The sequence below is a fragment of the Oryx dammah genome, unplaced genomic scaffold (genome assembly GCF_014754425.2).
Source record: "Oryx dammah isolate SB20612 unplaced genomic scaffold, SCBI_Odam_1.1 HiC_scaffold_14, whole genome shotgun sequence".
Taxonomy (NCBI): domain Eukaryota; kingdom Metazoa; phylum Chordata; class Mammalia; order Artiodactyla; family Bovidae; genus Oryx; species Oryx dammah.
Genome location: NW_024070198.1, coordinates 17,523,006 through 17,547,676, shown reverse-complemented (window position 1 = coordinate 17,547,676; position 24,671 = coordinate 17,523,006). Strand labels below are relative to the sequence as shown.

Here is a 24,671-nt window from a genome sequence, read left to right as displayed (position 1 = left end):
CGGGTAGGGAGGATGCGGGGATGGAGGTGGGGTCTGAGAGCTAGAGGGCTGTGTCCAAGGATGCTGTCCCCGACTCCTGCTCGCTTTTTCCTCCTCCTCTTCCTCCTGCCTCCCCAGGGCAGTGCCGGCTCTCGGGTGTGCCCTGAGGATTTCTCTTGGTGTCTGTCCCATCCAGAGTCCGAATGCCGGGGGTACCCTGTCCGGGACTTTCACCAGGTCCAGAGGGGCTATGCCATCTGCCGGACCACGCGCCCTCTGTCGTGGGTGGAGTGCCGGGGTTCATGTCCGGGCCAGGGCTGCTGCCAGGGCCTGCGGCTGAAGCGGAGGAAGTTCACCTTTGAGTGCAGCGACGGGACCTCTTTTGCCGAGGAGGTGGAGAAGCCCTCCAAGTGTGGCTGTGCCCTCTGCGCGTAGCGCCTGGAGTGCACGGGGAGGGGAGAGGGCGGGAGAGGGGGCGCGGCCGCAGCAGAGACCGAGTGGCCGGCATCTGGGCCGGGTGCCGGTCATCACCACGGAGAGACCTAGGCACCCCGCCTTCCGGTGTCGGGTCGGGCCAGAACCACCTTTCTAAAGCCGAGGGCGCCGCAACTGGCGGGGCGGGGCGGGGCGGGTGGGCGTGGCCCGGGCTGCAGTCCGCCCTCTCCGGAAGTGCCTTGCACAAATAGGCGCTTAATAAATATTTGTTGAATGAATGTGTGCGTGAGGTCAGGCCAAGAAGTGCAGAATGGTGACACCTCCTCTTTGCTTGCTTCCTGGGTCTCAGGAAGGGACTGCCCCTTCCCAAACCAGACGTCCCCTCTCGCCTGTGGCCCGGGCAGGCCCCAGAAGCCCCCTTGCCCACTGCAGATAACCTTGAAGTACTCCCAACCTCCCCTGGGACAGCCAGCCTGGCTCTTTGCTTTTGCTGCGCGTCTGCCGGTGGTAGGCCAGGCTGCGGAGGGGAAGGGCGCCCTCCTGCTGGCCAGGACGGGACCAACCCCTGCCCCCTGCGGCTGAATGGAAGCCACAGCTTGCTTGGGAATGGGCCCGGGGGTGGCGGTAGATCTTAGGACCAGACCTCTGAATCCTAAAGTTATGGAATGACTTAACAATTTCAAGGAGGGTGCTCGTGTGGAGGAAAATGACCGCTGGGATTGCTTAGGGTGGGGACCCCACCAAAGAGGACAGAGGGGTTCTTGGTTCCAGCTGAATAAACATCACCACCTCCAGACATTAGCCACCAAGGAGACATTGGTCCTGGGCTTCCCCAGCCACGAGCCAGCCCTTGGCAGGGGTCCTTGGGGGTGTAGGGGGATTGGGCCAGGCTGAAGGTCCAGGGAGAGGTCTCCTCCTGCGTAAACTGGCCTCAGAGCTCCTTGTACTGCAGACCTGTTAGGAGCAGTGGCTCAGACATCAGGAAACCTCTGCTGGCTCTCTCACTCCAGGCAAACTTCTTCCCCGTGGGCCTCAGTCTGCTCAGCTGATGGGGAGGTGGGATGACTGAGCGACAAGGTAGACCCTTCTGCTGTGGCTCCAGGAGAGAAACTGGAGGAGCTGGAAGATCTATTTTCATTAATCACATCAGCAAGTATTTATGTGCCTAACCAGGGCTGGGGACTGTGGGTGTTCTGCCCTCACAGACGGACGTGAACTGAGCATCATAGGAGTGACCAGGATGCCTGGGAAGAGAGCTGAGCTGAGTGAGGGCTCCAACCCACAGACCCCGGCCCTGGCCAGAGCTGCTAACTCTAGGTGTTTGCACGGAAGAACTCAGTATCTGAAAAGCCATCGAATAAATGGCCTTGTGACTACAAGTGTTTTTCTTCCGTGCATAATGAAGATGGCAGAAAAATGGTCTTTTCACCTCAACAGCAAGCTGGCTGGAAGGAGGATAGGTCATGCTCTACCATCCCAGTATCTCCCCAAGAGTGTGTGCCCCTGGGGGCCCCTGATGGGCAAGGAGGGTGAGCATGTCCCTTTCCTGACTCCTTCTATCTGCAAACAGAAGGCAGCGTTAGGGGGTTGTGTTGAGGTGGGCCTTGTGCCCATGGGCAGTGGGCAAAGTCCTTGATATTGGGTATTCCAGGGCCTCCTACAACTGACTGAACTTGGCACATTCCACTCCCCTGGGACTCAGGCCAGTGAGTTTGTGTCCTGGGAGCCCTGCAATGGGAAAAGAACCCTGCCCTGCCTACTTGGGGAGGTGTCCTCATGGCTGGATCTGCCCCTCAAAAGGGGCCAGGCTCTATTTTCTTGAAATGCTGAACAAGGACACAGCACCCTTCACACCCATAGGCAGCAGCCTGGCCCTCTCCTAAGACTGCATAGTATCCCTGTCTTACCTAGACTTTCTGGGCCACTGTGGGACCCTGGACAGCAGCCAGCACCAGGCTGGGTCAGCATGAAAGCTCAAGTGTAGCTAACTTGCCCCTTTCCATGGAACCCACCAACCCTGAGACACATACCTTCCCCTAGCCACCACCATTGCCCGCTGACTTGCAGAAGCCACTCCCTGGGCTTGAGGGGCACTGACAGGCAGGGCCTCTTCACTCTGCAGAAGGTGGAAAGGACACCTGCAGATATGTGCTGGCTGTCAGGAGTCCTGCAGTCCTGGGGTTGGGAGGGCAGAGGACGGAGTGTTTGGAGTGTTAGGGAGCACTCTGTGAGCTGGCCACTGTCCCCATCCAACCCTCCACCACACCCCACCCCAGCCCAGCTCCACTGTCACCCTCTGTCAAGCTGGAAGATTGGGATCCGTCACAGAGTGAGTACAGCAAGGGGGCCCAAGAGACCTGTGTGCCCCAGGATCAACTTTTCATCAACTGAACCACCAACCCAAAAGTTGCTAAGGAGCTGGACCACCACACATCTTGCCTATTTGCATTTGGGCCCACTGAGTCCCGGGAGAAAGCTCCTGAGAAATCACCTGAGAAATCATTTCCAAGCCTTGTCACCCCTTTGGTAAAGACCTCCAGTTCACTCTGATGTTGCCATCGGCTGATTCCACTGAAGAGACACAAGCAGGGCCAGTCCCGTGGGTGCTGCTGCTTTTGGTCTGCAATGTCGGTGGCAGTGGCCTGGGCTTCCCCTGCAGGTGTCGGAAACGGAAAAGGCTGGACTTTATCTCCTCTTTGCCTGCTGTTAGCCTAACCATGAAAGTATCTCTTTATACAGAATACTTAACAGATTCTAATATATATTTGTATTTCATTTTGTTATAGTATTTTTATATGTTAAAGTCAACATCCAGTGTCTTGTTTTGATTTTCAGATGCTACGTAGTTGTGATGTTCTGTTTTGGGGTGGGGGGGTTTCTGTAGTCTTGTTTCGATCACTCTTTTAAAGAGACTGGTTTTGAACAAGCCCATGGGGAGCCACCTGCCCTTTCCTGAGAAGCTGTTTTAGAACATGTTGGATATTGTCTGTTGTCTTCATGTGAACATGACATGGATTCACACGGGTTCTGCCTTGTTGATGTCTTTTTCTGCATCACGGGTGAGGCCGGGGCTGCTGACACACGCTTTCACACAGGCCAGAGCCGATGCCCCAGCCACAATCGAGAGATGGAGCCCAGAAGCAGCACACGTGGGGCATCTGCCCTGGTAACTCTCTGGTCTGCCGGAAGTGGCAGAGAAGGTCTGTTGGTCATGAAGAAGGGAGGGGAGGTCTGGGGGGTGGCTTGGTCACAGCTCCCTGGAGATGGCAGCGTGAGAACAGGGCCCAACACGACACGGCACACATGAATCCATCCTATCTTCTCTTCAGGTGTCACACCCACATTCTGTTAAGTTTGTGCACTGAGCCACACCCATATTTAACCTGTCTCTGAAGGTTTCAGAGCATCAGGGCAACAGATTAGAGCAGTGTGACCTCTCAAACTGTTCCATAAGGTTGACCTGTCAGGCGCCAGAACAGCGGTTCTTAGGCATCGGTGGCTAAAGGAGGCAAACGTTCTTCTGCAGTGGTTCTACTATGATCTCAGACCACAGATTGCACTATGTAGGATGTATGACCTGTGTGTCTAGGGGGAGACAGGCCCTGGCAATTGGGCCCACTGAGTCAGGCAGTCAGGCTGGACAAGGCCCCTGACACCAAGGGGACCCGGCTGGCCCTCCCCTGATGCATAAACCAATCTCCCATTCGTGGTGATGTTCATATAAGGCACGGAAACAGCACACTGTCACCCTGGATGTGGATGGTGATGGTAGCTGCAGTGCCATCAAAGTAATCAAGGATTTGGGAGGAAATGTAATGAACCAGGTTCAGGGGATAGAGTGTGTTCAAATAGTGTTGCCAGCTCCAGAGTTTGGAGAGGCCAGCAGGTTACCTGAGCCCACTGCCCATCAACTGTACTGCCACTTCTGCTACAGCAGGACAGGGACCTGGTTCCCTCCTATAAAGAGCAAGGGACAAACGGTAACTGATGGAGATTGTAATGACCTGAAAGGCATGCTTTCCAACCTACCCAGCTTCAGCAGATCTACCATGTGCTAATTGTTAGGTCTTCATGATCTTTTTTTTTAAAAAAAGAGAAGCCAGGAATCAATTTTTATGTAAACACTCAGTTTTTAGATGTTGTTTTTTAAACACTGGGCTAAAGAAAACACAACTGTCAGTCACCAGTCCGCAACCTCTGAGTTCCAGTGGCAGATTTCAGTTTTAAGGAAATGCCCAGCTAGAGGAACGGGCACAGCAGTGCTTGGTTGGAGGGCGGAGGCAGTCAAAGGAATGCCCAGGCTTTCAACTAGAGTTGCCAAAGTGTGTTAGCTGCTCAGTTGTGTCTGACTTTGTAACCCCATGGACAGTAGCCCACCAGGCTTCTCTGCCCATGGAATTCACCAGGCAAGAATACTGGAGTGGGTTGCCATTCCCTTCTCCAGGGGATCTTCCCAACCCAGGGATTGAACCTGGGTCTCCTGCACTGCAGGCAGATTCTTTACCAACTGAGCCACTGGGGAAGCCCCAGATTTGCCAAGTTTCCCTGCTGTTGGTGATAATGAATCTCCCAATGTCCTGAGCCCTCAGAGTTAGAGATGACCCCTCATCCCAAGCTAGTCTGCACCTCTCAGGTCAGACTTCAGTTCTTCTACCACAGGATGAATACTGGAGGAAAAGAGAACTATTTTAACAATAGAAAGTTCTAATCTTGAACAAGGTAATTCTCCAAGGTAAGTCTCCAGGCTGACTGCCAGCTGCCGGATTGTTTCCGCTGGGTTCTGCGTGTCAGTGGCCACTGTCAGATGACCCTGTCAATAAAATCATGGTTGATTCCATGAATCACTGGCCTACTGGATCCATCCACATGCCCATCTCCAGGAGAGTTGAAGGACTTCCCAGGTGGCCCTAGTGGTAAATAACCCACCTGCCAATGCAGGAGCTGGTAAGAGATGTGGGTTCAATCCCTGGGTTGGGAAGATCCCCTGGAGGATGGCATTGCAACCCACTCCAGTGTTCTTGCCTGGAGAATCCCATGGACAGAGGAACCTGGCAGGCCATGACTCATAGGGTTGCACAGAGATGGACACGACTGAAGCAACTTAGCACGCACGCAGGAGAGTTGAAAGAATATAATGGAACAGGTCATGAGGCAAGTAGGTGGATTTCCTGCCACCTTTCTGTCACAACCGAGCATGCGCTAGGGAGCTGGGATGCTGTGCACTTCACCCCCTAGATTTAGCAGAGGCCAGGAGCACCGATTCAGGTGCTCCCTGCACCTCAAGATGAAGCACCAGTGCCTTCCCAGTCCTGCCATGGGAATTCCCAAGGACCATTCATTGGGTTTCCTATTCCTTGAAGTTAGGCATAACTCACAAAATGGCCAGAGATCTAGCAGATTTAAGTCCCAATATCGGTGGCCCAGGCCAAAGTCACACTAAGTATTCTGGAGTTGTTTAAAGATCTTTTTAATGTGGATCATTTTTATAGTCTTTACTGAATTTGTTACAACATTGTTTCTGTTCTATGTTTTGGTTTCTTGCTTGCGAGGCATGTGGGATCTCAGCTTCCCGACCAGGGATCAAATCGGCACAAATCGGCACTCCCTGCGTTGGAAGGCGGAAGTCTTAACCACTGGACCACGAGAGACATCCCAGGCAGTATTGCTTTTTGGTTCCCTCTGGCAACTTAACAAATTCGCCACAGACTACGAGTTGAATGCTGGGTTTCCATGTGTTCTGCACCCTCTCCAGTAACTACACAAACACATTTTAATATCAAAGAAGTTTAATACACTGCAATAAAATAAGCGCCCAGGAAAAGCGCATGGAATAGATGTCAATGTTAGAGAAATCCCTCCCACACAGCCTTCAGCTCCATACCCCATCCCTCAAAACCAAACAAGAAAATCTGAAACCACCTAGGAAATTCTTCCAAGCTTGGATTTCATTGAGGGCCCCTTTATCAGTAACAAGAACACAGGTTCCTATACAGTCTAATAGGAAAGCAAAACACAGAAGCACAGAGTCCACAAGATTTCAATATTTGAGACTTGGTACATATTCAAAGTTAAAATAACTCCAACTTTTATAGCTATACATATTGTTTTTAAAGCAACTTAATATATTTTAAATTTCATATATACACTCTCAAAGGTTCTTCAGGTGAGGTATGTAAACATTGTCTAATGAAAATTTTTCAATGTTTCAAACCAACAAATTCACAGCATACATTGAATTTTCATCCATAACAGACACAGTATTTTCCTACACTCACTAACATAGTGGAAATCCAGGCCCAAGGGAAACATGCTGATCACCGGATTACCATTTGCAGGATTTCTCATGTCACTACTTTTGACAAGACCATCTTCACACAGGTCAGGAGCACACACATGGTACCGGGAAGGAGCGAGGCCCTCTGGAGACTGTCCTTGGGCATCTGGATCGCTGGCTACAACTCACGAGACAGCACACCTGAACAGCTACGAGACTGACCTCGGCAAGGACAACACTGGGGAGAACCAAAAAGACCTTCACAGGAACGGCAGAGATTCATCTGAGAGCTCCCTGGATCCACAGCTGGATCAGCAGCCCTGCTCTAAACTCATTCTGAAGGTTGTGGCCTAAAAAGAACAAAAATCCCAACACGGCACCTGAGCTTCAGTTAAATTGCATGGGCCTCCTAGGACGCTCTGGCCTCTCAAAGGCATTAACTCTAGCCTGAAAGGAGGACCCTGGGCTGTGCTTTTCATACAGGTTGGGGTTGAATTTCGTACTATCATAATGCATATGGGAAAATAATGCCATGAGTTCACAAAGAGGACCCATGCCTGCACGCAGGCATTGGCCAGTGACCTTGGAGGAGCTCAATTTTGAAAACTACTTGTTCCCTGAGGGTAAACAGCAGGCTTCTATTGAGATTAAGTGAGGCTAATAAAGGGATTATTTATTACAAGGTAATAAGACTCAAGGAGCCTCAGGCCGGAATTCTATTTTACCCCCACATAATCTACCATGCTCCCTCCCCCCTCCCCCCACCACAAGAAGTAGTCACCTTCCCAATGACACACATAGGTCCATTCCTTTCCTCTTGCTTGCTTTCAGGTGCAGCAATGGAAAGTTTTATCCTAATGCACCCACTTTGATCTAAAAAAACACTAGTGAAAAATTCCAAATACCATCATAAATACAAAAGAGAAGACATATTTCAAAAAGCCTAAAAAACTACATTATTCTATTCATGGTTATCTGGGTGTGGGGTATTTTTCATAAAGTTCAGGACGGCCACAAGGAGAGGTTGCTAAACAGCTTAGAAACCTGTTGGACTGGACACGCTGGGATACTTGGAGGAGCAACTGCCCTCTTTGCACGAACCTAAATGGGTTTAACCCCAGACATGCACTGGGGCTTTGGACATTTCAAACCCAGGCACAGAGGAATATAGGAAATGGGCTAGCTCTTAAAGGTAGGTCAGACATATAGTCAAGGGACTTTGTATTGACCATTTACATTTTTAATGCAAAAAGTTCTTACATTTATGCTATAACCAAATGAGCTTTGCCTCAACTAGATTCTGTAAACCCTAAAAATTCATGGAAAATTGGTAATTTTTCAGTCTCTACGTCCAATTTTTGAGGTGTCTGGTCCTGGCAGATTTCTCACCCATTGCTAGCACTGTATAATGTGAAGGAGCGTGCAGACAAACAGAAGCAAAAATTCAAGTACAGCAACCTCTCCAGCAAAGGCAAGAGGTCTTAGCAAGAGCTGTTCTACCCCCCACCCTATCCTCTGAGACAAGGGCTAATGCAGAGCCCGGAATAAATGTTATTACCTAGAATCTTATTGCTTACGGGCAACACATCAGAAAGAACACCTGGAAATCTGCTCTGGGGACTGACCACTGACCAGTTCATCATACATACATGTGTGTATATATATATAATATATACCATAACCAGATGAGAAGAGGGGGCAATTAAAGCTTGGATTTGATGTAACATTACAGATCAAATGCCCCGAACAGCTCTCAACCTGCTCATTTTTGTTCTTTCTCCATGTGTGTACTGTGTTATGAAAGGAAGTCCACTGCTCAAAATATATTCTTCTACAATACTACAATGCAAACCAACATCACTCAGAACATGAATCTGTTACAGCACATGTAATAAATATTTTTTTAAAAACTATTTACAACATTATTTCTTGTGAACATTTAGATGAGAGCAGTTTATTTTTTCCTGCAAAGGTTAAAAAAGATTCAACTGTCTAGTTCAGTGCTAAATTCCCTGGCACCTAGTTACCCATTCACATTTCATCTTAAAATCAGATTTGCTTACAAACAGTATCTTAGAAAAAACATTCTCCAGCATTACTGTTCAAGTGTCTTCCTCATTTGTTTAGAAAAAACAAAGGGAGGCCATAAGTAAATAGGCAAATCATGGTTCAAATGGATGACACGAATCCCTGTGTCCAGTCCCAAGCTCTCCGCAGGCATGGAGCTACAGTTCTCAGGCCAGCCAGCCAGCTGGACAGAAAGAGAATTGTGGCTCAGACAGGGGTGCCCAGGAATGGGGCGCAGGGAAGAGGAACACGATGGGAAAGCATCGGTTCCGTTACATCTACGGGGACTGAATTGCAGATCAGGACTCCTGAGAAGTAACGCTGCATACATCTTAGAGCACACGGCCTCATCCTGTACCATCGGTTATAGGTGGGGCTGACCCACATCTGTGCCGAGGCTTGTGAGATAGATAGGGGGTGGGGGAGGAGGAGGCAACGGCTGTGAGCTAAGGTGCTCAGCACTGTCAAGGTGAGGGAGGAAACAAGCTTATCTCCCCCGGTTTAAGAGAGTGGGAACAGGTGTCTTTCCTGAAGGTGAGAAAGACTAAAATACATCTTAATGCTTTCTTTAGGCAACCAGTGGTCTCTCCATATCCCACAGGTATAGGTTTGGATTTCCTTGGGGTTGCTTGTCTCCCTGCACAGGCTGTTGAAATGTACAGTAGAATGGGCCAACTGCGTATATAAGGAGTGGGTGGCTTGAGACAAGTCCCAATGCCATGGCTGGCACAGCTGACCCCATCATGGGAGACCCACTTTGTTCTGGGATGGGGTGACAGCAGGGAGTGTGTGCAGGTTCCCAATGCAGTTGTGTCTGCCCCAGTACAGTGAGGGCTTCAAGGTTTCACCCTTCTGCCTTCATGATATAGTTTGGGGGTTCAGTGGCTGAGCATGGGAGCTGGGGAGGATGGGTTTTCTAGAAAGAACACTTTTTTGGAAAGCCCTTTTGACAGTTTTTGTTAAAATAAATACTTTCTATAGAAGCATTTGAACAGGAAAATACCACTATCTACACAGTGAAATAAATTTCACAGTGGTATGTATAAATATGTATTATATATATATATATTTGAAATCATAGTCACACACTCTCCTAGAGCTATTAAGAATGAAGAAATCACTGGTGAAACTAACAACCTTAAGCTATAGAGCTCTAACTCATCCCTACCTGTGGTATAAATATACAAAATTATGCAAATCTTGTTTGTACAGCCTCTCTTCCACAAACTACCTCCCAAATTCTACAGCATTAGCTATAAGATGACATGAAGTGTAGATTACAGAAAACAACTTGAGTGAGAAAGTTGATAAGCTGAATAGCATTTGGACCCAATGGCTAAATATGAGAAGAAAAATAGTCATGAAATGCATCTAATATGACATACACATGTTCAGCGAAGCACTCGAAAGGTAGGTGTCTTCCTGGAGAAGGTGCCTCCTGGAAGGGGGCTGGGGGCAGAAGAGGGAAGAGGCAAGATGCTAAAGGTGGGGCCTTAAAATGAGGTGAGCTAGGCCTGACCAGGCAGAAGTGGGTTTCGCTGGCCAGGCTGGAGAGCCCTGAACTTCGGTCTAAAGCTGCTGGTGTGCTGACAAGATGCCATTGACATGCTGGTATTTTTAAGAGAGTTGAGAACGGGGGATCTGGAATGAGGTTCAAACAGGCAAAGACCAGCCATGTATGTTCACAAGTAATGACCAAAGCTTGGGAAGTGATAAACTTACAAACATACTGTACACAAATACACTGTATGGTTTCTGGGGGGTGAAACCAACACGCCCTGTACCTGCTGGGAGGGGCTGTATTCTAGGCTTTTGAGTTCATGAGTAAATCCGTTTGTGTTGAGCACTGCTGTCGAGGAATGTTGTTCTATGAGAGTCAAGTTCACCTTAACTCATAAACATGAAGACAATTGTAGTAATTTTAGTTTAAAAGACTTTGTACTTTTCACTTTAACTTGGTATTCTGGTAGATCAGATTGAATGTCCACAATTCAACACACATTCAATCCACAAAGGGAGATGGGTTCTTTAATACACAAACATTATTTAGGAATAATGTGGGATAGCAGCTGTGTGCTAAGATGAACAGGTAAGAAATGGTAAAATCTAAAAGGAAAGAAATGTTGCAGTGCTGGACTACATGAAAAAAATATATTTGTGCCTAACTGACCACACAATTAGATCTTGAATGACATATTGCAAGGATTGGGCAAGGATCAGTAAACCTTTTCTGAAAAGGGTCAGGTATTAAGCAGTTTATATTTTAGGCTATGTGGGCCACATAGGGTCTCCTCTTCTTTAAAACATAACCTTGTTTAATGCATTCCTCCAATCTCTGGTAGATTATACAACCATGGGCAAGTTGGATCTTTTTTAATGAGCAAAAAATGAGTAGCTTTTAATGAGAAAAAAGCTACTTCCATATGGCTTGCCTACTGAGCACTTCGTGTTAAAAGGAATGGTCCCACACAGGTCAAAGAGCCTCTGTCACCGTGCTCACCAGCCCCTCTGAGCATTGACATAAACCACCAGGGCTCTGGGAAAAGGATCAAACAGAAGGTATTGCAAGGAATAGCCAGCTTTGGCTCAAACCAGAGGCAAAAAAGCATGAGCAAGGATGCCTGCAAAGTGCCCCAGGTGATTCCCTGGGTCCTCAGTACAGCATGGTGAGGCCTGAGCTGGGAGCAGCATCAGAGAGCTCTGGGGTTTTGCCTCAGCATGACTTAACATCTTTAAGGGAAGGTCAGAACTTTGTGTCTTCCAGCCCACCCACTGTAGATGACAGCACTTGGCTCTCATGTTTCAAGGGATGAGCTATATCAAAGGCTGTCTCAACAGGCTTCCCCAAATTCTGCTAGTTTTAACTACAGTAATCTTTTTGTTCTTTTTTCCCTGAAAAGGACTAGGGAGCAAGCCTGCGGCAAAGTACACAATGCTGGGATGTGAGGACTGCCTTGCGGATGCCTGACACAGACATGACTTCATACTTGGAAAAATTTCAGTATTTCAGTGGATATCAAGCCATAAGAAGATAAAAACTCATAGTAAACAATTCAAATGATAATCGTTTCAAAACATACAAAACAGTCATTGTTTTAGAGCCTCTGACAAAATTTTATCAATCCTTCATTTTGATAAAAAGCATAGAAACGGATCCTTGAGTTTTGGGGAGGGAAAAGACAACACCTTGGAAGTTAACTGGATTTAATCTAAAGATATCATCCATAACTTCTCAGTCACATTCAGGTTATAATATGCTCCAATTTACTATTAGTCTTTCTAAAGCACTTCAAGCTTCTGTTTTTCAGTTGTTGGCTTGCTTTTAATATAATTATTTTGAAAGAAGAGTGTGTGACTGAAAAAAATATCAGTGTCAATACATTTTCCTAGAAGCTGGCCAGAACTATGATATAATAAACAACAATTTGGGTTTGTGATTGGACTTTTTATTCCCCTTTGTGAAAAGGCTTTTCATATCTAAACGTAAGGTTCAGAAAACTGAACATCCACCTAACGAAGTCTCAATTAACTTTGAAAGAAATAAAATCTTGGCTTACTTGATTAGTAATAAACACGAAGTAAAGCCAGAGTCAAGTCTATGATAAAAACTGAATGAAAGGAGAGGCCCAGGCCACATACTTTTACAACTGCAAATTCCTATTTGCTCATGGATTCTGACTCTAGAGGCTAAAGGTGATGGGTGATTCTAATAGGATGTGAGGCTAAGGCAGTTCAGGTTTCAGGAGATGGTATTTGATGTGCTGTGGCAACATGTCTCTTTTGTAGCAAGAAAAAAAAAGATATAAAAGGAACAAAATTGAAGTAAGATAAGGAGGAAGGAGAAGAGGACAGAAAGAGGCAGAAGAAAGGAGAAGATAAACCAGTGAAGTTTTTTTTTTTTTTTTCCTCCTGAAAAAAGATTCTTCTCTCAAGCATGGGTCAACAAACTTTTTCTCAAAGATCCAAGTAGTAAATATTTTAGGCTTTGTGGGGCATGTGTTCTCTGCTACAGATATTCAACTCTGCTGTAACTACATACAGCCACTGATAATACCTAAATGAATGGGTATGGCTGTGTTCCAATACACTTTTATTTACAAAAGCATGACCAGCCCACAGTTTGCAGAGCAGTGAAGGATCATCTGTAGGCCAAATGAGGGCCTGCATGGGCTGACCTGAGCCCATAAGGAGCAGGCGGTTGGGGTGCCCTTGGCCAGCACTGGGGAAATTCCAGTTCTGCCCCAGGGAAAGTGACCGGATACCAGACTCACCGATGGTGACACTACAGCATCTCCAGCTCGCCTCACATGGCACGTTGGCCTTTCCTTCTTGGCTCCTAGGCCCACTGCCCAATAGGCAAGCTGCCCAAAAATGACGGTGACAGCTTCAGTCTTCACTACAGAATTCATCCCAAGGGAGAAGAGTCCAAACTTCAATTCAAAATGACCGTCATCAAGTGATGTGTTTACTGATGACCTATCTGAACTGTGAGGAATTCACCTGCAGTCTTGTGATGCACAGAGGACCCCATTAGAAGAACCACGTTTACGAAGTGATGACTAACTACACCTCTTCCATCTATACTACACCGGAACAAGGAGGCATGAAACGGCCTAAGATTATTTTAAAAGTAAGGCTTGTGTAGAAGTCTTTAATGAAGTGCAGACACAACAGAACTGGTCTACCAAAGGGAGCCAAGGGACTAGCAACTTCAGGTTAACAGACATGACTAACATCTTTATATACGTAGCCTCACAAGCAGAACAAAGGTTCATGGCCTTCCTGCTGTGCTGCAAGACTGTTAACATATCTGCGCCAGTACCAGGGGCAAGGTTCTGGACCCTGACCAAGGGCGCAGATTCCACGTGGTTCCTCCAAACCCGGGGAGCCTCAGAAGGTAGAAAATCAGAGATGGAAAAGGGCCTCCTAAAGAGGGCCCAGCTCTGGGGAGCTATGGTGGGGCTTCAGTGACTGCTTTCCAGGCGTCTTCCAGCTCCCCCAGAAGCTCAGAGGGACCACTGATGTTCTCTCATCATCAGCGTCAGCTCCAAAAGTCACTTCTCTGAGTACAGGCCCAGGAGCTGTATTCCTTTTAAATTTGGAATCCAGAAGGTGGGACAGACTGCCTTTGCATCCAGTGCAAGCCACACTGGGATGACGGCTACAGGAAGGAGGTCTGGCAACGAGGGGAGATCAAGGGGAGTCTTGAGTCAGAACCAAGTCTAGGCTTGGAAATGTATGAGAGACAGGCTTGCCAGCATCTGCTGTAAGTGTAAATGGGCCTTCCAGAGTTGGACCTCAAGTGTGCTTTTTCCCTTTCTTCTATAAGTAAAGTTAACTGAATCAGCAAAAGTGAGATTCAACAAATATAATTCTAAACTTTTAAGTGTCTTACTTATGTAGAATCCCAGTCTATTTAAGTGTAGTCTGTTATAAACTGTAAGTTGATTTTAAAAATGAGCCATTGCATTGGTAGGTATATAAAATAAGTAGATGCACATGGATATCTTTTCTCCAACGCTGTCTAGAATGGGAGAGAAGGCTATGATCTTGAAGTGATAAGCTTTCAAAAATGAAAAAGAAATGAGAAAAGGAATGGAATGGATTATAACCTGCAACTGGAAAAGTGCCACCTACCTCCAGCCTGGCATCTCTCCCTAACCTAACCCAAGCACCCTTACAAGGTAGTCTGTATGCAGCTAAGGGGCGCCTTGAACGTATGTACTGAGATCAGCACGCCTGATGTGGGCAAACCTCCACTGTTAAAGTCACCACAAAAACAATATCCAGTGACGACTCTATGAAAAGATTCTTTAAAAAACTTTAAAACCACTTACATAGATTAAATGAACCTACTTAAAACATGTTAATGCTTCTGTGCAACTTAATGCTGAGGAAGGTTGCCAACACACACACACTCAGCAGTTTCATTAACATAGGTAGCTCTGGAATGGCCAAGGTCAAAGATACAGAAAAGAGAAAAAGACTCATGGGACAGAGGAGATACTAGGCGGGGAGGAGGGAGAAAGGCTTCTTTGAAGATAGTAAGCTTCACTATCTGCAAAATTCAACACCGTGCTCAGTTTCCCATGAATCAAACACTGTTTTCTAATCCTATCCCAGAAGTTTTCATTATATACAGCAAAACTTTAACAGAATGGGTAGAAAACTTGTTTTATCACGATCTGAATGAACTAATGCATGAAAACAGGTACATCTGGGTTTATCCAAACAGATTTTAAGCAATAGGGATGGAAAATCTTTTAATAAAAAGGACGGAATAGCAGCTGTCCATACGAGCCTATTTTGGGGACAGAGCATGTCAGAGAAGCTGGCTGACAAGACTTATTGGCAGAGTGGCCCAATGGAGATGCCGAGTACACACTGCGTTATAATGGAGCAGTGTTATAGGCACCAAGGTAAAGCCGATACACTCATTTCAGGTCTCAAACAACATCAGTTAGAAGTATTGCAGCTCTCGCTTTTGAGCCATGGAACAGAGCCTGATGTGACAGGGGCCATTGTGGTTCTATAAGCATTAACTACTAGTGTGATGTTAATCCATCAGAAAGGGCATCTACTCTAAACACGTACATTTCACACTGGAATACCAGCTGAGCATCAGCTCCTGGTACTGGGATGTGTGTGGGCACACAATGAGATGTTGGTGCTATTTTCTCCAACTGAAAGGCTGCTCTGACCTTTTTATAATTCTGAGTCTGGTGCCATAGTGATTTGGGGAATGCCCATAGAGACCCTAGGCTACATTTAAGCCATCTGGCCTATGCTAACTACTCAGCTCATGAACACCCTATCACACTGCATGGAGAAGAAAGAATTTAACTGGGGGAATGGGAGACATTTGTGGCTTTATAACCACATGCAAATACCCCCAAACACACACACACTCTCTTAAACTTTCCTATTACTGAAAATAACATTTTGGCTTTCTTTGAATACAGAAGTACTCAAGACAAGAAAAATAATTAGAATGGTCACTCTTATCCCAATTGTCAAATTACAGCAAAAAGACATTAGCTTTTTTTTTTTTTTTCTCCCAAAGTAAGATGAAAACCTCATTAGTGTGCTAGCAAGCGTGCAAGATCAAAAATGAAAAGGATGGGAAGAATCAGTAATGCAAATAGTTTGGGGGATGTGAATAATTTTCAGAGCTCATATATCAATATTAACACCTTGTGACACACCTTTTGTCCCATGAGCACGTAAGTTAGAATATATTTCTTCAAATGACAGAAGATCAGAGATGAGTGACCAACAACGAATATGAATTTGTAAAAAGGGGTAACAGAAGTATTAATCTTTTATAATAATTATAAATTCCCTCTGCATTCTCCACATACTGTAAAAATGATTTGGTTTAGCTTTCAAATATCATTTAAACGAACAAGACAGAGGGGAGTTCACTGCTGGGGTTTGCAGAGGAGCATCTGTTCGTGTACTGACACTGCAGGGTGGCTGCTGAAAAGCTACTTTTATGTGCATGATGGTGGTCTTCTTGGCTACAGTACAAGTGCTTGTGCATCAAGTATAAAATACAAGCCTTTAATCACATAGATCAGCTTTTTAGCTTTTGTAAATTTAAAAACAAAAAGGATAAATAAGGCACTGTACTTTTAAAAACTAAAACTGCTTGGTTCCAAGTTTAAAACCCAAGGAACAACCAGAATATAATATATAACTTCCCTTACTCAGCCTCAGAGAAAGACTCTGCAAGTTCCCTTCTCCATCTGAGACGCACTTTCTGACATCTTAAATTGTGGTGTTCTCCATTAACTGCAGATTTGAAAGGCTTGATAAGCTTATAAAAGCAGATTTAGTTAATGCAAAATAAAGGGTTACTTCTATAGAACAGTTTTAACTCTGGGCTACCGCCCTGCGAATCACTTTGCATCCAACCGCCTTCGTTTGCTGTGGGAAGAGTCCAGCTTTGCCTTCAGCTTTCGCTTTCTCTGGGCCGCACTGTTCTCTGGGGTTTTTGTTGAGGGTCTGGCCCGAGTCTTTCCACTGCTCTGCTTTCTATTTGTGGTTTTCTGTGGCCTGGAAGAGGACTCACCTGCCCCTTTTTGCTTGTTAGATTTTGTCACCGGATCGGAGGCAGAGGGCTGGGTAGGCCTTTTGTTTGCATTCTCTTTTTCTTTCCTGGAGGGCGGGCAGCTCTTCCCAGGTGATTTTTTAGGGATCTTCACTTTATTCTCTTTTGAAGATGTCTTTTTGGGCAGCTGGCTGCTTCTGTCCCTTGTGGCTGGCTTCTTGGCAGCGGAGATTCTGGTGGACCCATCAACATGCTTTTCTTTGCTGGCCTTCATCGCAGGCCCTTTGTCCTTCCTGTCCTGAGTGCTGCCGCCTTCTGTCCTCTTGCGTTTATTCTGAACCTCGGCTTTTGGCAAGACCTCAGGCACCTGCTTCCCTTTCCTTGCCTTCGTTCCATCGGTGCTCTTGGGCTTAATGGGAAACCCATCTGCACCGACTTGCAGGGCGAGCTTGGGGGACATCAGAGGGTTGATGCACACACTCTTGCAATTCTGTTTGCTTTCCACAGCCGGACCAAGTGGGCTTTCAACTTTCTCGTTCTTGATCAAACGCTGCTGGGCTCGGAGCTTTCCTCGAATGTTGGAGTATTTCCTAAGGATGCGGGTACTGGCTGGGGTCGGTGAGCTGGTGGGAGGATGGCTGCTTCTACCTTCCTTGGCCTCCTCTACACTCTCTTCAGGACTGGAGCTGAGGCTCATGTCACTGCCATCCTCTGGCTCCACTTGGTCGGGATTCTCTCGAAATTTAGCCCAGAGCTTCTGTGTTTTCCAATTGTTCTTGGCAGGAGTAGCTCCGGGAAATTTCTTCAAGTGTTTTTTCAAGCGTTCGGCCTGTAGTGAACTGGGGTACAGGCTGGAAGGAGGGTACTTCTGAAGAGGGTGCTTGACGGGTGGGATGTCGCCTGGGAGACGAGTATTGAGCTTCTTCACAATGACCAGAGAGCGGGTTTCAGTCGTCTCTAGGAACCACTTACAAACATTAGATAATTTAAAGTTTGTCATAAACAGCATCTGAACAGGAGAAAACTTCTGAACCTCCAGTGAACCCCGACATTTCCGTGACCTTTTCTTGCTTTTCCAAATCTCCTTCAGCTTATCAGACTTGTTCCTTGCCCTTGGCGTTGGCTGGGCTTCTTTCTCCAGCTGGATCCAGCCCTTCTGAACTTTCATGTACTGGGCATTGAAGTTGGCAATGAGCTCTTGGTTCTCCTCCTCAGCACACCATTCCACAAACTTCGGCTGCTCGTCCACCACGGTGTCCACATCACCCTCATCTACGGGATCTCCACTCTCGGAAGCTGCATTTTCCTTTGGGATTGGGCTTCCTTGTGCTGCTTCCTTTTCGGAAGTCACTTTTATAGTATCCAAAGAGTCCAAAGAATGAGTGTGTCTCAGGTTGTAGGTGGAGGAGGTCAGTCTTGTAAGCCTCGGGGCCCATTTTGGGGGCACTGCTGTGTCATCGTTTCCACTACTTGATGATCCCAGCGTGCTAGGCGGCACGTCATCACTATTGCCATCTTTATGCTGGCTGTCGGCACTGTCTATTTCATTCACGGCCTCCTCTGTCTCCTGTGCAGGAACAGGTCCTAGCTTCCCCTGTGATTGTTCTGGGAAAGTACAAGGAATGCTTCCAGAGGGCTCTTGAATACTGTTCTCACCTAATTTAGACTGAACATAGATTTCCAGTTTCTCTCCAGGCTGGGGCTGGCCAACTGTGGCTAAGGGATCACTGCTGGGAAAAATACTTCCTTCTTCCCCCTTGACTTCTTTCACCAGCATGTTTTTAAAAGTCTGCCTGGTGATCACCCGACCCCCTTCAACCTCCTGCTCAACGTCTTTCTCAGGGGTCTTTTTGTTGACAATTGGGTTTTCAGTGTCTTCGGGAGCTTTTGTATGGCAGCCTTCAGTAAGGAAGCTCTCAGGTGTTGTCCCAACAGGGTACCCTTCTTTTTTAGAGCGTTTTGCACCAGAACTTTTAGAAACCTTGATGTCAGCATTAGGAGAGGAAGAATCTGAACTTTGATTTTTTAGGCACCTCTCAGCAGAGGAAGAATCTGCAAGTTGACTTCGGAGACACCTATCAGAGGCCTCTGGGAATTTTCTACCTTTTTTCTTCTTGTCCAGATTTTCTTCAGGTGACTCGGTGTTTTGATCGCATGCATCTTTTTCTGAAGGATGTTTTACATCACCATCCTCTCCCTCTAATTTTTCTGTACCACCTGCTGCCTCACTTTCCTCAATTTCACTGGGGTTTTCATTTGTCAAAGTGCTGCTTTCCTTCGAGAGTGGGCTGGTATCTAGCTCCTGAGTGTCTTCGGTCTCAGCCTCAGTAGCGACACTTGGCTCTTCCTCGGCCTTTCCTGGGCTCATGGGAGGATCCAAGCCCGCGGAGGGACCTTGACTTTCTGAACACAGAGGGCTTTCCTCTCTCTCTGCTGTTTCAGGAGGGGAAACAGGCCTGGGGGCAACATCGTCACTGTCTCCCTCAGAAATGCTCTCTGTGGAGGGAAGTAGGGAACAGTCCTGGGGTACACTCATCTCCTCTGTACTCAGCAGTTCAACTGGCTGCTGGTCTTGTTCAGGGGAAGACATCTCACTTCCCGTGGGAGCTGAGACCATGGAGCTGCCTTCTGGTGGGTCCTCTTCAGGAAGATGAGCAGGGAGGGGACACACTGGGCTGGAGGCTGCTGTTTCTTTTGATGTGGGGGAGCCACTTGGGTTTGCATTATTCGTCACGAGGCAAACCTCTGGCTCTCGAGCTTCCTTTTCAGGTGACGCATCTCTGTCTCCTTCCGTGAGAGGGGTTGCTTCTTTACTGGGTTCTTCGGGCTTGTCTTCTCTGGGACGCTCTACTTCTACTGTAGGTTGAGGTGCTGACGTGACAAGGGTCTGCTTGGGAGTGACCACTGCCTCTGATGCCACAGTTGAGCAGCTTGCTTTTTCTTGGGAGTGTAAATTCTTGGCCAGCGTGCGAACGGTTGGCAGCTCACAACAATCGCCATTGAAAAAGTATCCTCGAGTACTCTTCCTGGCTGTTTTCCGAGAAGATAATATCGATCTTTGATTCTCAAAGTGGCATTCTGTTATTGGCTGGCTGATATAAACGACATCACACTGGTTATCATAATCATTTATCCTCAACCCTGATGCCCTTTTACTTTTCCGAGCTGTCTTAATGGAAGTGGATATCATCTTGGTTCGTGAGTGTCCATTCGATGCTTTGTGTACAGGTGGCATGGGGCTGGGGGCTAACCAACCATCTTTGGAATGATCAAACTGGCTCTTATCATTGGGCTGTAAATGGTAACCCATTTTATTTCTTCCTAGGGAGTGAAGATGGTTCTCTTGCTTTGGCCTTGAATCTTGTTCACATGCCTCTAAGTCCTGGCGTAAAGGTGTTTTTGAGCTACACTGTAAAGCATTCTCTTTGTCAGCAGTTCTAGGTGAATTCCCCATAAACCCTGAGTCCCAAGCCTCTTCTGATAAAGCTTTGAATGAATTTCTTTGAGAAACAATACAGCTGTCGCTCTCCTCATTATTTTCAGCTGCCGCTTTTACTGCAATTAGGTTTTCCACTAAAGCTGCGCTCTGCACGTGGTCTTTACCGTCTTCACATATTTTCACACCTGTGTCTGGCTCCTGTTCAGTGGTCTGCCCCTCCGAGTTCTTAGAGATGCGGTGGAAGTTTAATGAGGAAGAATTCGGTGCAGTGAGGTATCCCAGAGTGGAATTATCCATTGAATTAGGTTTAGTGGTTGGAAGTTCAGAGGGATCTTTTTGGACAATAGTCAGAGTCTTCTCTCTTCCATCTACAGAATTTGTCTCAGGCGAAGGCTCCTTTAGGATCTGCTCTGTCAAATGTGGAGGGCTGTGGGAGCCTCCAGAGTCTATGGGCAAGTCTACAGAAGTAGAAGACTTCATGTTGAGACACAGAGCATCCTTTTCTGTATGTCTGGTGCCGAGCTGGGCACAACCAGCCTCACAGGTGGAGGCGTCCATGGCTCCAGAATCAGAAGACTGCAGGTCCTCGGAGCCGGGCTGAGACTCAGTGTACAGATCGTTCAGAACACGAATGAACTGCTTCTGATGATGTGTGCACAGTTTGACCATAAACTTCTCCAGTGGGGACTTCGACTGATGGTTAGAATGTACTGCTATTGCCTCTGCTGAGTTCTCACTAGACAGACAAAGAGAAAGAAGAAATCAGTATGATCATTCTGCAAAGAGCCATTTTTACATTATGAAATTCATCAGTGTTACTTATGTTTTATTCTCTGTCCAAAACTGCTTCTCAGGACCCATATGCTTTTTATTCAATAGAGTAGGAGCATCTACTCAATGAAAACATAAGCTCCTCCCTTCCTTTAGAGCAGGGGAGACACCTGTGACACCCTTGGGTAAGTGACTGCAAAATCATTTTCAACTCTCAGACTCAATGAGATATACACGGGGACTTGACAAACTCCTCCTGCAAGCTGCAGACTGCAGCTCACGGGGAAGTCAGGAGGTCCCTGCTGAAGGACTCCCCACAGGAGGTGCCTGGTGTCCAGGTCCACCTAGTGTTACTAACTACTGTTACTATGTGTTATAGGATGTAGACTGGGAGACACTGGACAGCAGTCTACCTGTTGCTAGTTGTGTGACTTTGGCCAAAACACTGAACCATTTTAGATCTTAGTAGAGTACCTGCCCCATTGATCACTTAAGACAGTTGCAAAAGAAAACCTATAAAGTTTACACACAAATACCAGTTACCATTATTGTTAGCCAATCACATTAAACATGCTTCAGTGAAAATAACTCAGAGACCAGAAATGTACATTAATACTTTCTTACAACCCCACAAAGTGGATTTTCTAGATAATCAAAGTTTATCCTTCAAGCAAAAAACATTAAAAATTTTAAGTATTTTTGGTGGAAGTCTTTAAAAAATGGTCTCCTCCTCTGAACATAATTTATTCTTTCTTAATGACTCAAGGGTCATTACCATGTACACTAATATTGAAGCTTGGCTATTATTTTTATTATGCTGAACTGAAATATATTGATAGCTCTGGCAGCCGCTCAAGTAGGTAAATCTACTGCTTAAATGCAAAAAAAGGCAGGTGGCAGTCTGTATTTTATTAAAAATCTTTCTTATGACTGGCTTCCAAAAGAGCAGCTATGTTTAGGAGTCTCATTTTCACCTTTAGTTGAGTACTTCTGCTCACTAGCTGAGAATTCAAATCTCAAGTGCTAGACTGGTACCTTAAGTGAAAACAAATAAGCTCTGAATGAAGGCTAGAGGAAGAGTTTTGTAAGTAAACCAAATAGATTTCTTGACAACTTCAAGGATGTGTTCCTGATATTTCTGAGATAGGTAGCTACAAATGAGTGAGATATTAACTGCCTTTTCAATGCATCAAAGAATATATCCTAAGTACATTTTAGCAATACAAGAAAGGGGGGGGAAGTTGACAAAGATCTATGAGAAGGATTAAGAAATATCTGGGCATCTTATTGTCGAAAAGAATGAAGAGATAAATGGTAAAGTCTGTGAAAATCTTCTGGAACTGCTTCATGCCTGCGGCAGTACTCTGGAAGCAGGATTTGTGTTTGGAGTTAACAATATGCCTTGAGATTCTTGAAATCAAGGAGTGTATGCCCAATAAAAGTACAGAGTGCTCTCAAGAAAAACTGAGGAGGCACTTTCTTCTAAAGCGATGCTCAGAGAGAATAAAAAACTGAATAATGATTAATCTTCAGATGATACTTAACTTCCTTTATGGTTGTGAAACTTGGATCTCCTGCTATCCCACATGTCTCAATAATTTAATAGTGATTTAATATTTTATTTACCCCTGACTAATGTAAGATCTTCCAAATCAGCTCTGAAGCAATGACCATGGCAATGTGGCTAGTCTCCAAGGACAAAGCAGACAACCAGCCACCTGTTGGTGTGAGCTATTTCTCAGCATTATGGCAGGTGGAAGTGGTGTCTTCACAACTAAGGCATACTGGAGACACATGGTTAGTACCCACTTAACTCTAACCTGGAACAATGCAGTACAGCATGTGGAGGCTGAAAAACAGCGTCAGCGAGGTGGACACAAACCATCCCAATCTTGAAAGGCATTTACAACAGTGGTTTGGGGACGCTCAGGAGACGATGCAAACATTAAAACTGTAAACGGCAGCCTTGCTTGTGAGAAAGAGACGTCAACAAAGGGTCGTTTTGTGTGTACATTCCTGGTAAAAAGGGGCAGGGACAATGTACTGGTAAAGCACAGGTCACCAGAGTAAGCAGGAGGGATCCTTGGCCACCTCAAAAGTATCATCCTAGAGTGACTGTGTCCTTTCCTGAAACTTGAAGCTACAGTGGTTTGTAAAATTCTTTGGCAATGACAGGGGTCTTGTACATTCACCCCGCAATTTGTATCTGTTACTGACTTAAGTTTTCTCTTTGTCTTAGCTTTCCAAGAAGATGTAAACTACTTGAGTGTAAGTAGGGGTCACATTTCATGTTTCTCTGTTTCCTCTTAGCAAAAAAAGAAGGGGAGGGAAAGGGAGCATCAAGGATGCTTCCCGGATTTTCATCCTGGGCAGCACTGTTTACTGAGATAGGAACACAACAAAGCTGGCAACTGCTGACTGTAGGGGTTTATGTGTCTGAAGAGTTCTGTTCTGTACACACTGAGTTGAAATGTTTATAAGATTCTGAATCTGTCTGGTAGGCAACCAGGGACACACAGGTATGTGCCCACCAGGAGCTTCACCTGAATCTGAGAACCTTCACATTAATACCAACCTTTGTCCAAGTGTCATTAAATGGGCCCTGTTATAATACCTAACTTTACAACTATAGTAATAAAATTACTTTTGACTGTGCTTCTAAATTACCCAGCTTCTACCTTATTTGACTTTCTCTGGAAACTTCAATAAAATCTATGTTTAGATGATTTTTCTTTTCATATCATTCAACTACTTTGTTTTAAAAATTAACATCAACTCTCTGAAGTTTAATTCTATTATTCTTTTTTCATATTTTCAAGAAATGGATGCTGGCCAGCTTTGCCTGGCAGCAAATAGCTGGTCTCTACCTTTGCTTCTATTCAATGCTTCCCATAGTCTCAGGCCTTCAATAGAGCCTAAATACAGCATTTGCCTTGATTCCTTTTTAAAGAGTAAATAAGGAAATCAGAGAGGGCTGAGCTTCTGTCCTACAGACTACTCATGCAAACCCAAGCTAAGCAGAAGCACTATGTTTTATTATTAGTTTGGTGATAATAGTTGACATCATAGTATGCTCATCACATCTGACTATATTAGAGTTTTAAAATAACAGTAAGTCATCACAGATTTTGAAATCACTTGCTTGATTTCACATTTCTTCTGTTCAACAGGATACTAATAGTTAAGTCAATTTTTCATCAGTCAGAAACACTTCACCACCACCACGAAAGAGCAGTGAGATCCTAGGGACTGGTAAATGGAAAGAAGGGCTACAGAAGAGGACAACGACTGAGATTAGTGCCGAGTTTCTCTACCTGCTGAGAGATGGCCTGTGTGACCTCGAACACTTTGTCTTTCTACGCCCAACTCAGTGCCTAATTCTTAAGGGCGTGGCAGAAGGATAAGATAATATTCATAAAAACTTTGAAAGGCACAGTTTAAGTATGATGTGTTGTTTCACAATCTTATCTTTAATGATTTACTCAATGATATTTTTCTAGATCAGAGATTAGACAGAGCTGAATTTGCCTCCTTTGTCAATACCACCACACTTAAATTTACAAAGGATAACATTCCAGCAGTTAATATAAATGGTGGATGGTCCAGGCCTAGGTTCTCTTGGGGTAAAAGGTCAAATAAACAAGAGATGTGGC

General features: G+C 45.7%; 2 protein-coding genes across 3 annotated transcripts in view; one reads left to right on the top strand and one right to left on the bottom strand.

Annotated features, from left to right (window-relative positions):
• SLIT1 (slit guidance ligand 1) overlaps positions 1-3,439 on the top strand; it is a 171,800-nt gene extending 168,361 nt beyond the window's left edge. Inside the window, exon 37 of the mRNA XM_040254163.1 lies at positions 176-3,439. Coding sequence (XP_040110097.1) covers positions 176-414 — 239 coding nt within the window. The 3' untranslated portion in view covers positions 415-3,439. The remainder of the gene's footprint in view (positions 1-175) is intronic.
• Positions 3,440-6,182: 2,743 nt separating this feature from the next.
• LCOR (ligand dependent nuclear receptor corepressor) overlaps positions 6,183-24,671 on the bottom strand; it is a 130,274-nt gene continuing 111,785 nt past the window's right edge. For both annotated transcript variants that reach the window (XM_040254645.1, XM_040254646.1), the window contains exon 8: positions 6,183-20,983. In XM_040254645.1, coding sequence (XP_040110579.1) covers positions 16,657-20,983 — 4,327 coding nt within the window. In that variant the 3' untranslated portion in view covers positions 6,183-16,656. The remainder of the gene's footprint in view (positions 20,984-24,671) is intronic.